This window comes from Anolis carolinensis, chromosome 2 (genome assembly GCF_035594765.1).
Source record: "Anolis carolinensis isolate JA03-04 chromosome 2, rAnoCar3.1.pri, whole genome shotgun sequence".
NCBI classification, from domain to species: domain Eukaryota; kingdom Metazoa; phylum Chordata; class Lepidosauria; order Squamata; family Dactyloidae; genus Anolis; species Anolis carolinensis.
Window position 1 is genome coordinate 20,007,632 of NC_085842.1, and position 13,846 is coordinate 20,021,477.

General features: G+C 44.3%; 1 protein-coding gene across 1 annotated transcript; it reads right to left on the minus strand.

Moving 5' to 3' along the window:
• Positions 1-6,102: 6,102 nt before the first annotated feature.
• On the minus strand, positions 6,103-12,827 carry LOC134297021 (zinc finger and SCAN domain-containing protein 31-like). The gene is made up of 4 exons (XM_062973468.1): positions 12,078-12,827; positions 10,231-11,044; positions 9,553-9,679; positions 6,103-7,666 (listed from the first exon to the last, which is right to left on the minus strand). Exons 2-4 carry the CDS (start codon positions 10,954-10,956, stop codon positions 6,843-6,845), a joined length of 1,677 nt encoding a protein of 558 aa, XP_062829538.1. The 5' UTR covers positions 10,957-11,044; positions 12,078-12,827; the 3' UTR covers positions 6,103-6,842.
• Between the last annotated feature and the right edge of the window lie 1,019 nt (positions 12,828-13,846).

Below are 13,846 nucleotides of genomic sequence, written 5' to 3' on the forward strand. Positions count from 1 at the left end.
AAATCCACAGATATATATTTTTTCCTTTTCCTTGCCTAGTTTATCCATGCCTCACAGCCTCTGAGGATGTCTGACATAGATGTGGGTGAAACATCAGGAGAGAATACTTCTGGAACATGGCCACACAGGGATTGGCTTGTTCAGTAGACTCTCCTCTATAGTTAGTTCCATTTAGCGGGAAGCTTTAGCATTGAACGGTTGTGTTAAAGTGCAAAGTATGGAACCCTGCGCGGATGGGGAAGCGTAGCATTGAACAGTTGTGTTGTTAAAGTGCGAAGTATGGAACCCTGCGCAGATGGGGAAGCCTTAGCACTGAACGGTTGTGTTGTTAAAGTGCGAAGTATGGAACCCTGCACAGATGGGGAAGCCTTAGCACTGAACGGTTGTGTTGTTAAAGTGCGAAGTATGGAACCCTGCGCAGATGGGGAAGCCTTAGCACTGAACGGTTGTGTTGTTAAAGTGTGAAGTATGGAACCCTGCGCAGATGGGGAAGCCTTAGCACTGAACGGTTGTGTTGTTAAAGTGCGAAGTATGGAACCCTGCGCAGATGGGGAAGCCTTAGCACTGAACGGTTGTGTTGTTAAAGTGCGAAGTATGGAACCCTGCGCAGATGGGGAAGCCTTAGCACTGAACGGTTGTGTTGTTAAAGTGCGAAGTATGGAACCCTGCGCAGATGGGGAAGCCTTAGCACTGAACGGTTGTGTTGTTAAAGTGCGAAGTATGGAACCCTGCGCAGATGGGGAAGCCTTAGCACTGAACGGTTGTGTTGTTAAAGTGCGAAGTATGGAACCCTGCGCAGATGGGGAAGCCTTAGCACTGAACGGTTGTGTTGTTAAAGTGCGAAGTATGGAACCCTGCGCAGATGGGGAAGCCTTAGCACTGAACGGTTGTGTTGTTAAAGTGCGAAGTATGGAACCCTGCGCAGATGGGGAAGCCTTAGCACTGAACGGTTGTGTTGTTAAAGTGTGAAGTATGGAACCCTGCGCAGATGGGGAAGCCTTAGCACTGAACGGTTGTGTTGTTAAAGTGTGAAGTATGGAACCCTGCGCAGATGGGGAAGCCTTAGCACTGAACGGTTGTGTTGTTAAAGTGCGAAGTATGGAACCCTGCGCAGATGGGGAAGCCTTAGCACTGAACGGTTGTGTTGTTAAAGTGCGAAGTATGGAACCCTGCGCAGATGAGGAAGCCTTAGCACTGAACGGTTGTGTTGTTAAAGTGTGAAGTATGGAACCCTGCGCAGACGGTCGGTCAATGCGACTTAAGCAACGTGCAGTCACTGAATTCTTGACACCCCAAAGGAGATTCATCAGAGAATGCAAGCTGTTTATGGGGGTTGTGTTGATGTGAGTCCTGTGCATCGTTGGGCGAGTACGTTTAAAGATGTTGAGGTGGGAACATCTGACTTGCGTGACAAAGAGTTGGACGCCCTGTGACAGCAACCACCGAGTTTCACAAGCAAAATTTATTTATTTATTTACAGTATTTATATTCCGCCCTTCTCACCCCGAAGGGGACTCAGGGCGGATCACATTATACACACATAGGGCAAACATTCAATGCCCATAAACACATCAAACAGAGACAGACAGTCGCAGAGGCAATTTAACCTTCTCCTGAGGGGATGTTCGATTCTGGCCACAGGGGGGAGCAGCTGCTTCATCATCCACTCTGATGGCACTTCCTCATTCCAGGTCGTAAATTAGTTAAACTTGCCTCCCCACTTTTTTTTATAAGTGGTACCTTATTTCCTACTTGATAGATGCAACTATCTTTCGGGTTACTAGGTCAGCAACGAGCAGGGGTTATTTTTTTTTTTAATTGACGGGTGCTCACCCCGCCACGGGCTGGCCTCGAACTCATGACCTCATGGTCAGAGTGATTTAGTGCAGCTGCTCAACAGCCTGCGCCACAGCCCGGCCCCAAAAGGTTGACGAATTGATTCAGGACGATCGTTGTATCACTCAGTCACATTATTGCTTTGCTTGGCTATCGGAAGATCTGTGCATGATGGGCACCCAGGATGCTGACGCCTGAAATGAAAGCGCACAGACTTGAAATTTGCCAGGAACTCCTCTCACGTTACGAGAATGAAGGTGACGCCTTTCTCCTTTGAGGTGACACCTTCTGCTCTCAAGAATTCAGTGACTGCACGTTGCTTAAGTTGCATTGACCGACCGTCTGCGCAGGGGTCCATACTTCGCACTTTAACAACACAACCACTCAATGCTAAGGCTTCCCGCCAAATGGAAGTGTAGAGGAGAGTCTACTGAACAAGCCAGGACCTGCCGCAGACCAGGACTGCCATCTGTTGAGGAGTTACGAAGGGGGAGGCATTACTTTTCATTCAATCCTCATATTATGATCCACACAGTCAAAGTCTTTAGAATAGTCAATAAAACAAAAATAGATGTTTTTCTGAAACTGCCTAGCTTCCTCCATTATCCTGCATCCAGATATTGGCCATTGGGTCTCTGGTTCCTCTGCCTTTTCTGAACCCAGCTTGGACATCTGGCAGCTCTCGCTCCATGTATTGCTGGAGTCTGCCTTGCAGGATCGTGAGCATTACTTTACTGGCATGGGAAATAAGTGCCACTGTACGGAAGTTTGAGCATTCTTTAGCGTTTCCCTTTTTGGGTATGGGGATATAAGTTGATTTTTTCCAATCTGATGGCTAATCATGTGTTTTTCATATTTGCTGGCATATGGCATGCATCACTTTGACAGCATCATCTTTCAAGATTTTAAACAGTTCAGCTGGGATCCCGTCATCTCCTGCTGCCTTGCTATTAGCAATTCTTCATAAGGCCCATTCAACCTCACTCCTCAGGATGTCTGGTTCTAATTCACTCACCACAATGTCAAAGCTATCCTCGATATTATCTTTCCTATACAGATCATCTGTATAGTCTCAACATCTTTTCTTGATCTCTTCAGCTTGTGTTAGGTCCTTGCCATCTTTGTTTGTGATCATGCCGATTTTTGCCTGAAATTTACGTCCAATAGTTCTAATTTTCTGGAAGAGGTCTCTTGTCCCTCCTATTCTATTGTCTTCTTCCACTTCCATGCATTGTTTGTTTTAAAATAGTTCATTATCTCTTCTGACTGACTTCTGGAATTGTGCATTTAATTGGGCATATCTCCCCCTATCACTGTTTCCTTTTGCTTTCCTTCTTTCTTGCTCTGTTTCCAATATCTCAGCAGATAGCCATCTTATCTTCTTGGCAAGTCCTTTGGCCACATCATGAGAAGACAGGAAAGCTTAGAGAAGGGAATGATGCTGGGAAAATGGAAGGAAAAAGGAAGAGGGGCTGACCAAGGGCAAGGTGGATGGATGGTATCATTGAAGGGACTGGCTTGACCTTGAAGGAATTGGGGTGGCAATGGCCAACAGGGAGCTCTGGCGTGGGCTGGTCCATGAGGTCACAAAGGATCGGAAGCAACTGAACGAATAAACGAAACAAAAGTACAGGAGCCCCTCCGGTATTTAATTTGGCAACCCTATTAACCTGTGGCTGCAGGTCTGTTTTGTGTGGCAGAAGGGTCAATGATTCAATGGCTAGGAGGTCTGTGCTGTTGGATCTTTCCCCACTACCCACTTCTCATGGTGTTTCCTTGGGAACGTTTCTTCCAAGAAATGTACTTTGTTCCAAGAAATCTACTTTACCAGAATCTTTACCAGAGTCGGATCAACTATGGCTGCTGTGAATCTCCTTTGGCAGAGAAAAAGCTGGGTGTAGATAACAACTTCTCAACAACAGGAACGTCTACCAGAACTTGTTCACAGAATCATGCTGGAGGACGTATAAAAACTTAGAGAAGTCTATAGGTCCTCTGGCATAAGTGCACGCAGACATTAATCACAGAGATATGCTGAAGGACCTAGAGATTGTTAATGTGGAATTTGTGTATTGGTAGTGTTTAAATGAAATTTGTGTCTTGCCTGTATTGCATCATCCAGAGTGTAACATAGTCTGGAAAGAGTTAATTACTAAGAAGCTGTGATGTCCCTGATGTGTGGCTGGAACCAGGGAGTGTCCAGACACAAGTGTGTGTGCATTGCTGATTGCATCAGTTTAGTTCAGTTCTGTTCTGAGTTGAGTCGAGAGCTGTCTGCTGAGAGTCAAGTCCTGTGTCCATTGTCTGCAAGTCTGTTTGTCTTGATTATTACTGCTTTCAGTAAAACTTGTATATAGTTTTACCATCGCCTCTGGTGTCTCTTCGTTTTGCATTCCACTAATTCCATCCAACTGCTGCTGCGCTGCAAATTACTCTGACAGACATTCCTGGAAAGAACATATTGATCAAATCCATCAACAGCAAAACGTGCAATTAGATGGCTGTTAGTATGTTTACAGAAATAACCACCTAAATATATATGTTTAGGAAATGGAAACAAACACAAAAATAGCCCATTGAGGGCCACGATGGCATAACGGGTTAAACCACTGAGATGCTGAACCTGCTGACTGAAAGGTTGGCGGTTTGAATCTGTGGGATGGGATGAGCTTCCACTGTTAGCCCCAGCTTCTACCTCTGCGGAGAGGGGCAGAGAGGGACAGAGTGCGGTTACCACCCCTTTCTTCCTCGTACTCCTACAACCCAAGAAAATGACCATGCTTAATTTTAACTTTAATTTTAGTTTTTGCGGTTGACTTTGGAGGATTTTAATCCTAGAAGACTGAAGTTTAAGGGATTGTTAAGGCCAGTGAGAAATAGATCATAGATATTAAATAATCCAGATTTTGTGAATATTGTTTTATTAGCTGGTATTGGTTTTGGCGCAGTTTCTCTGTGACGGTTCCTGGTTACGTTGAATAGCAGCGTGTGTGTATCCCACGGGCCTTTTGTGTAATTGGACCATTGTGAGATTTTCCATGCCTGCTCCACCATCGAGAAGACCCTAGTGAGTGGACTACCCCTTCTGACTTGGATCAATGGAGTATTATTCATCACAATTGAGCATTGTGCTCTCGGATATGTGTAACTTATTAGGTCAATCGACGAGCCTCCTTTTTCAACACCTGAAGGCCCTAAACAAGAAACTAGATCACTTGGGTGAGGGGGTACCTCACATTGTAGCTACTTCAACTAAAAATTCCTTCCATCAAGGGGCTGAAGAATTCTTGGACCAGACAACTTTGTGGTTCTGGGGGAGAGAAAATGAGGCCTTAACTCATGAGGGATGGGGGGGCTGGAATTGATAATGACAATGATATTGAGGACTGGGAAAGAGGGAAATTATATGGCGGAAACATAGCGCAAGACTGCAGGGAAACATTAGATAGGTTGGATTACACAAACAAGTGCTATAAAGAGGAGAATCTGAACCCCAGATGCCAATATAGGCATTTATACCACCAAGAAAGGAATACATATCGTCAAGTCCCCCAATTAAACAAGGTAGCCTTTGATGTATCAGATACACGATTGAATAGAGGCAGGTGGAATACATTACATCGGGTTACACAGTCCCTTGCATAGATTCTCATGATGCATCCATCCGAAATTAAAATCAATGCCATTACTTGGCTATGCAAAAACATCAATAATTCATTGCGGCTACTAACAACATTTGATGATGTCATCACGTCTAAGAACTTATATATCCTCAAGCCTACGTTATGTAGGCGGGGAATCTTAGTGAGAAGGGTATTTCAAGATCTAGCCATCCACCCACTATGACATGGGCTCAGAGAAACCGCTCATACAGGAAATTGTCCAAGGAACTGTTCAAGGCCCTTAAACTCGGCACCCCAGGCACATGACAATAGGATAGAAAAGTATTCTAAAACTGACTTTTGAACAAGGATGGGCAGAGTAATCAGAGCAGAAGTTTTATGTATCTGGGTCCGTGTAGCGACCATCCTAAGTCGTTGAAAGCTTAACTATGACTAAAATTAAAACTATTTTTATAGAATCATAGAACACTCCTCGGCTTTGATTTTACTATTACTTTTCAAGATTTATCCTTATAATTTTGCAGTCATAAAAGTTATAAAAACAGGAAAAATATGTTCAAGAAATAAGTCTCATATTGGATTAATAAATTTATAAAATATTAAAGTAGTAAAATAGTAAAAAAAAAATCACCAACTCGCCAAATAATAAAACATATTTAATGAAATAAAGTAAAATAATAAAAATAATAAAAATTGTAAACTAGCAAATAGTAAAAATGATTAAATTACCTAGATGCTGAAATTCTCTATGGATTTGCATTGTGAAATACGAAAATGTTCTATGTAAATGTCATGTTAGAGCAAATCCCAGAGTCAAGGTATATTCTAAGCAATGTTTTATGAAGCAATGTCCAGTCACCGAGGGGGTAATTTCACTGACCGGCAGCCTTTTGTGTTAATCAGCTTCTTCAGCAAAAGGTCAGCTCTAAATACCCCTGAACTTCAGGCTTTGTCTTCCTTGATTGTTTCTTGCTCCTTGCACCTTCTCCTTTTTACTACTACTTAATTTTAGTTCAACTCCTTCTCAGCATCAGGCTACTTCTTGTAACAAACTAATGAGAGCGTTTGAGACTGGTCACCACGGGACCACCACTAATTGACTTGATTAACTCATCAGCCCAAAGAAGGTCCACACTTTTCACTGAAATATATTTTAAATATTGTGGTGTTCTTTCATGGCTTTTTGCACTACAAATAAAATATGTGCAGTGGGCATAGGAATTGGTTCATGATTTTTTCAAACTATAGTCTGACCCCAACAGTCTGATAGACCATGAACTGGCCCTCTGCTTAAAAAGTTTGAGGATACCTGATATAGGATATTTATTTTTAAGAGACTGTTCATTCATTTGGGTAAAAAGACTAATACAGCCATGCCGGCGTTCAGCAAATGCTGAGTTTCATGTGGCAGCTTCTCTTGGTATGGACTCTCTGATGTAAAGTTAGGCTGTAACTTTGGCTGAAGCCCTTCCTGCACACGGGACAGGTGTACGGTTTCTCTCCAGTGTGGATTCTTTTATGTCTGGAAAGGTTGGATTGGTCACGGAAACTCTTGCCACATACAGAGCAGGTATATGGCTTCTTCCCCGTGTGCATTTTTTGGTGCTCAATGAGCACTGATTTGTCGGTGAAGCTCTTGCTGCAATCTGGGCAGCGGTGTGGTTTTTCCTCCATGTGAATCTCCTGATGCCTAAGCAAGTGGGCACTCCGGACAAAGCATTTCCCACATTCCAAGCACTGATAAGGCTTCTCTCCCGTGTGGATTATTTGGTGTGACTTCAGATTGTCCTTCCGACCAAAGCATTTCCCACACTCCAAACATTTATACACCTTCTCCCCTTTTTGGATCCCTGGACGCTTAATCTTATCAGGATCCGAATTCATACATGGGTTCTCATCTGCAGAAATATTTTGATTCAAGTGTATGCTGGAACTCGTCCCATCATAAAGCATTTCACATTCAGTAATGCTTCCACTCTGATTGAAGGTCTTTTCAAACATTAAATCTTTTTTGTCCTCAGAGCAAACTGAGATTTTGTGGGAGTTTCCCACATGAAATGGGAAGTATTTGGCTGCCGGTTCTTTCGTGTGGCTTCCGTCTTGGCTCACTGGGCCTTCTTGGCTCCAAGCATTCTCCTCCAATGCTTCACACTCTGTTCTTTCTGGGGAATCCTCACCTAGTTGCCCCTCACTTTTCCATTTATCACCTGTTGGAAATAAAGCAGAAGACAAATTAGGGCCCATTCTCACAATGCCACCTGAAAGCTTCCCACAAAGGTTTAGGGGGAACAAGACACAGTGGTTGCTCCCAAGACTTAGGATAGTCTGAGAAAGTTTCTGAATCTTGAATAAGAGCCTAAAGGAAAATTGAACCCTATACTGTTTTTGTTATTGACTCATTATTTTTTTATTTTGTAAAGAAACATAATACATCGAAAGTGGTGGAACAATGTATTGATAGGAAAGTGAGGGAGGTGAAAGGGTTCTGAAAATAGGTGAAGAGAGAAAACTGGAGGGGGGAAAAAAAAGAAAGAAAGAAAAAAAACGAAAAAAAACTGGTTGACCAATAGGGAAGGGAACCCTATACTGTTTTTCTATTTTTTTCATTTCCTTCCGTTCCTTGCGCAGCATCCATTTATGTTGTTCAACAAGCTTCATGTTTATTTATTCCAATTATTTCCCTTATACAGCTCCTTCATGACATGTAACAACTGTTGTTGACCTACACTGATTATGAGATAGGTACAAGACTTTATTACAAACTAAGAGGGTTACTATGCCCACACTTCTTCTCAGGAGGTTTTTAAATAGATGGGATGGCCATCTGTCAGGGTTCTTTGGCTGTGCTTTCCTGTATGACAGAATGGAGATGAACTGGCTGGTCCTTGCGATCTCTTCCAACTCTATGATTCTATGTCATCACAGGACCCACTGATAAGCCCATCACCCACAATATTAGAAATATTTTAAGGCCTCCAAAACAGCAAAATCCATATGTACAATATGACTTATTGACGCTTAAGGGGAAATAATCTCTCTGGGCATTTGCTAGAACCTCCAGTGTGATTCTATGGTACTCTTCCCCTGGGCAGTCTTGAACTTCTGACAGCCAGAACTGGATACAATAATCCAGGAGCAGATTGACCAGAGATGATGAGGATTTCCTGGCCAGGGGTCTGCCCATGCCATCCCTTAACTTACCCCAGGAAAGGGGAATCTTTGGCCTTCCAGATACTACAAGTTTCAGTCCCCTTTGGCATAGCATTACAGGAGCTGGGACCCCATGTACCTGGCAGACCCTTGGGCTTATTTATTATTTATTTATTTACTTACTATATTTCTACCCTGCTCTTCTCACCCCAAAGGGGACTCAGAGCAGCTTACAATTTGGCCACTTGAGTGCCACATTGCAAATACATAGTATATAAATATAATACAATACAAATCAAAGCACGTGTAACATAAAATACAAGACAAAAATCACACAAAGCATAATGACATCCAGAAATATGATATAAATAAATATTAAGCATTAAAAAAATTAAAAACCAATTAGAATTATTGTGAGATTCATCAATTAAATAGTATATTTTGCTAAACTCATTCATCAGTGATAAACATGAGACAGCGAAAAAATTAAGAGAGGTCTCTACAAAATACACAAATAAATAAAAAATAAAGTATGAAAACAAAACAAAAAAAGTCCTCACTAAAGCCCAGGAGGAAGTGTCAAACACTTCCAAGCACTGACAAGAGAAGTGAGCAGCCCCAATCCAAGCCAAGCCTGATTTAAGTACTAAGTTGATGATCCTAGTACTGAAACATGATATATGCAGCATTTATAGGAATTTGTTTTTTCAATTAGTTCACACAAACACTCTTCATCCATCTGCCATTGGCCCGGCTCATCTGTCAAATTTTAAAACGCAATGCATCAAAAAGTTTGACTATGCTTGATATATAGACACATTTCATGGGGCTCCACAAGACATTTTTGCTTCAAAAAGGGCTCAGCGGATTAAAAATTTGAGGACCCGTGGTCTTGGAAGAACATCCCCAACATCCAATGAAACAAACAGGCTATTCTTCTTACCCAAAAGTCCAGCATCCCCGCCATCATCTTCCTGTTTGATCTCCACACTAAGCTTCTTCTGCTCAATCTCAGGCAGGGCTTGGCCAACTTCAGGGGAACCCACCGTCTCCTCTTCCTCTAATGACATCTAAAATATTTATCACTTGTTAGCCAAATGTATATTTTAAGTACATGGCTTTCCTCTGCTCTACACTGTCCTCAAAATATTTGACAGGTAGGTCACGGTCAGAGAAAATAACTAGCCCATGGTCACATGTTTCATGGTCCAGAAAGGACTTGTACCCAGATTTTGCAAGTCACAATCTCACATTAAACTTATTGCCTGGGCATTTGATGGGGCCTGCATTCGCTCTTTGCAGGACACTCCACACGACTGCTGTATTTCAACTTTTTCTTAAATTAAAATCTCAGTATGCCCACCTCCTCATGGGAATCTGTGGGGGAATTTTGCTGTGCTTTTCTCCTTCCATGGCTGTTTCAAGCACAAAGGAAACCTTTTATTGGGGCAGAGGGAGTGCTGGGAGATCAAAGAAGGCTCAAAGATAGCCCCATACAGGCTACAATTTACTTACCCCAGGCGTAACTACATTGCAACCCTTGCTTGATAAATGAAGGTCTGTTGGCACCTTGCCCAAAGCAGCCCTTTGGGAAGCCTGGACCCCAATGAATGGTCCTCACCTGGTTCGCCTGAGGCCTGGACTCTCGCTGCTTCTGGAGGAAGTCCTCCGCCAAGGCCACGGCCTGGGAGCAAGTCTCTAGACCACATTCCTTGACCCAGGCCTCTATCTCTGGAGGCAGGATGGCCAAGAACTGCTCCAAGACCAGCAGCTCCAGGATCTGCTCCTTCGAATGCCTTTCAGGTTTCAGCCACTGGCAACACAGCTCCTGAAGCTGGCTGTATGCTCCTTTTGGCCCCTCAGCCTCCCTGTAGCAGAACCGCCGGAAACACTGTCGCTGCTCCTCCCTCCGCATGGCATCTCCGTGCAAGATGGCGGCCTTCACTTTCCCATAATCCTCCCTGTCTTTGGCCTCCAGGCCGGTGAAGGCCCGCTTGGCCTCTCCGCTCAATGCTGGCAGGAGCCGGGGCACCCACTCTTCCTTGGGCCACCGGCAGGCTTGGGCCACTTGCTCAAAGGAGGCCAGGAAGGCTTTGGCGTCGCCCCACGGCTCCTCCCTCAACTGAGGGGCCTCCCTGTTTGGGTGAGGGCCTTCCACACTCTTCAGGAACTCCTGCAATTTGGTTTCCCACTGCTGAAGCGAGTCTTTGTCGGGTTCCTGTTCCACATCTGTAGGTCTCCTTTGAAGGAATGCCTCCGTCGTTCCAACATGGCAGCTCCCTCTCACTTCCCATGACACCTGCCCTGGTATAAGACTTGTAAGGTTTTTTTGGGTCTCCATTTTCATCCTCGGACAATACTACCTAAAACGGTGGGAAATTGTAGACTCTACCGCAGCAGTCTAAACATCTGCATGGAGCTTTCTGCGTAGAAGACTGGAAGGGAAAAAAAGAAGGTCATTCAACATTCACATTTTAAAGAGGAAAAGTGACACAAGCATAATTGCAGTGCTGGAATGGAACTGGCAGTTGAATAATTAACCAGGGAAAGGGAAAAACAGTCTGGGCCAAGGGGTCCCCAAACTGAGGCCTGCAGGCCAGTTGCACTCCTCCAAGGCTCCCACCCTCAACTTGAGTCTCATGGCCAGTAATGGCACTTGTCCCCTCCTGTGGTTGTCTATTAACTGGGTAATAAAGTCATACAATTGCCTCTGTGTCTGTCTCTGTCTCGGTTCTATGTGTATATGGGCATTGAATGTTTGCCCTATATGTATATAATGTGATCCGCCCTGAGTTTCCTTCGGGGTGAGAAGGGCGGAATATAAATATTGTAAATAAATAAATAAATAAATGGCCACCCGAATTCTGCAATGACTTGAAGGGAAACAACCACACCAGTCCCAACAAACTCGACTATCTCATCAGCCAAAAGCAGGCCTACACTTCCCATTGGAATACTGACAATTTTATGTTGGTTAAAATTGTGCTTCATTGTAAATATGGTATTGTTCTTTCATGGTGTTTTTATTTTTGCACTATAAAAGAGACATGTGCCGTGTGCATTGCGATTCATTGGTTACCCCTCTTTTCCTCCCATAATTAGGACTGGACACAGCTCACAACTTTAAAAAGCAAGCCATCCAAAAACATGCATTAAGGACATTTTAAAATGGAATTAAACTTGTCAGAGTAACTTAGGCTCATCTCCACTGTCGACTGGGTGCAGTTTGGTGCTCATTTTAACTGCCAGGCTCAATGCTATAGAATCAGGGCAGCTGTAGTTTGAAGAAGAAAAGACCTTGTAAAACTGCAATTCCCAGGATCCCCTGCATGGGGCCAGGGCAGGGTCAGGGGTGTGAACCGCTTTCCTTCTCCAGTGGAGACGCACCCAGGACCCTCACTCCCCGGGCCGCCCTCCTGCTCCTCCCTTCAGACCCGCCTTGCCTTCCCTTCTCCTTCCTTCCCTCACCTTCTTCCCTTCAGTTTCTTTCCTCTAAATCCAAGAACTCCGCCTTAGATGTTTCTCCTTTTCCTCCAAAAACCTCCGGGAAAGAAAAGCCAAAGGCACGAGTTTCCCAAGAAGCCGCTTTTGGAGGAGAAGCCGGACCAGGAAGAGGAGGACACGGGACACATCCGCCCAAAACAAAGCACCGCAGGAAGTCCTCTCTAGCCACCTGTAGTTCAAGATCTCGGAGGTCTGCCTTCAAGCCGCCTTTGATCCTCCAGGCTTTTGGACTCCAACTCCCAGAAGACCCCGCTTCCTTGGACAAAGGAACTCTGGGAACTGAAGTCAAAACTGCCTGAAAAAGAGCTTGGGAAACACTTGGGTTTTGAAGCTGGGAGGAAACGCTTTTCTCAAGGGGGAAGAAATGCCTCGGAAAATGTTTGAATAAAGTACTTTTTTTCCAGTTTACCCATGAGAAGAAGTGTAAATAAGGACTGTTTTTTAAAATTATTTATTCTTGAATTTTTATCATGTTGGTTTTTAAATTATATTTATCCTTGTTAACATTTTCATCCTTCTCATAGTCACACCTCATAACACTAGAGTTTAGATCCACTTTGTGGAGGGGCCTTTAAACAGCTCAGCCAGACAGGTCCTGGGCCTCATTAAACTACAAATCCCAGAATTCTGCAGGAAGCAGAAACCGGATTTAAAATGGATCCATGCTCTGGTGTGATGAGGCCATAAAATGGTATTTCCATGGCCATTTCAATCTCCTAGCTTTCTCTGTCTGTTCTGTATCAAACGTGTGCTGTGAAAATTGTCTGTAGATTATTGATGATGCCCACCCCCACACCCCACCCCCGAATTGTCAAACCCACATGATCAAAGGCTTGGAAACTATGGGTATGTTTTATTTATTTATTTACAGCATTTATATTCCACCCTTCTCACCCCGAAGGGGACTCAGGGCGGATCACATTACAGTATAGGCAAACATTCAATGCCTTTAACATAGAACAAAGACAAGACAAACATAGGCTCCGAGCGGGCCTCGAACTCATGACCTCCTGGTCAGAGTGATTCCTTGCAGCTGGTTGAAACAGGCTGCTCTCCAGCCTGCGCCACAGCCCGGGCCTTAGAGAACAGGTTAAGATGGGCATGTTTACATATCTCAAAGGCTTGTTTTCTGCTGCTCTGGAGACTTGGACACAAAAAACTCAGGGATAAAAATGACAGGAAAGAAGGATTCCACTTAAACATTGGGATGAACTTCCTGACAGACAGAGCTCTTCAGCCATAGTACGTGCTGCTACCTTGGAGTGGGTGTAATCTCCGCCTGTGGAAGTTTTTAAACAGAAGCTGGATGGCCTTCTGTCTGGAATGCTTTGATGGTGTGCCCCTGCATGGTAGAAGGGGTTGGACTTGATCAGACCCTTTTGGGGTCTCTTCCAACTCTAGGATTCAATGTCTAGGGATCCCTCAGCACTACCAGCTCTCGTGGTGTCTTCTTGGTAAGGTCTCTCGTGGCGTCTTCTTGGTGAGGTCTCTCGTGGCGTCTTCTTGGTGAGGTCTCTCGTGGCGTCTTCTTGGTGAGGTCTCTCGTGGCGTCTTCTTGGTGAGGTCTCTCGTGGCGTCTTCTTGGTGAGGTCTCTCGTGGCGTCTTCTTGGTGAGGTCTCTCGTGGCGTCTTCTTGGTGAGGTCTCTCGTGGCGTCTTCTTGGTGAGGTCTCTCGTGGCGTCTTCTTGGTAAGGTCTCTCGTGGCGTCTTCTTGGTAAGGTCTCTCGTGGCGT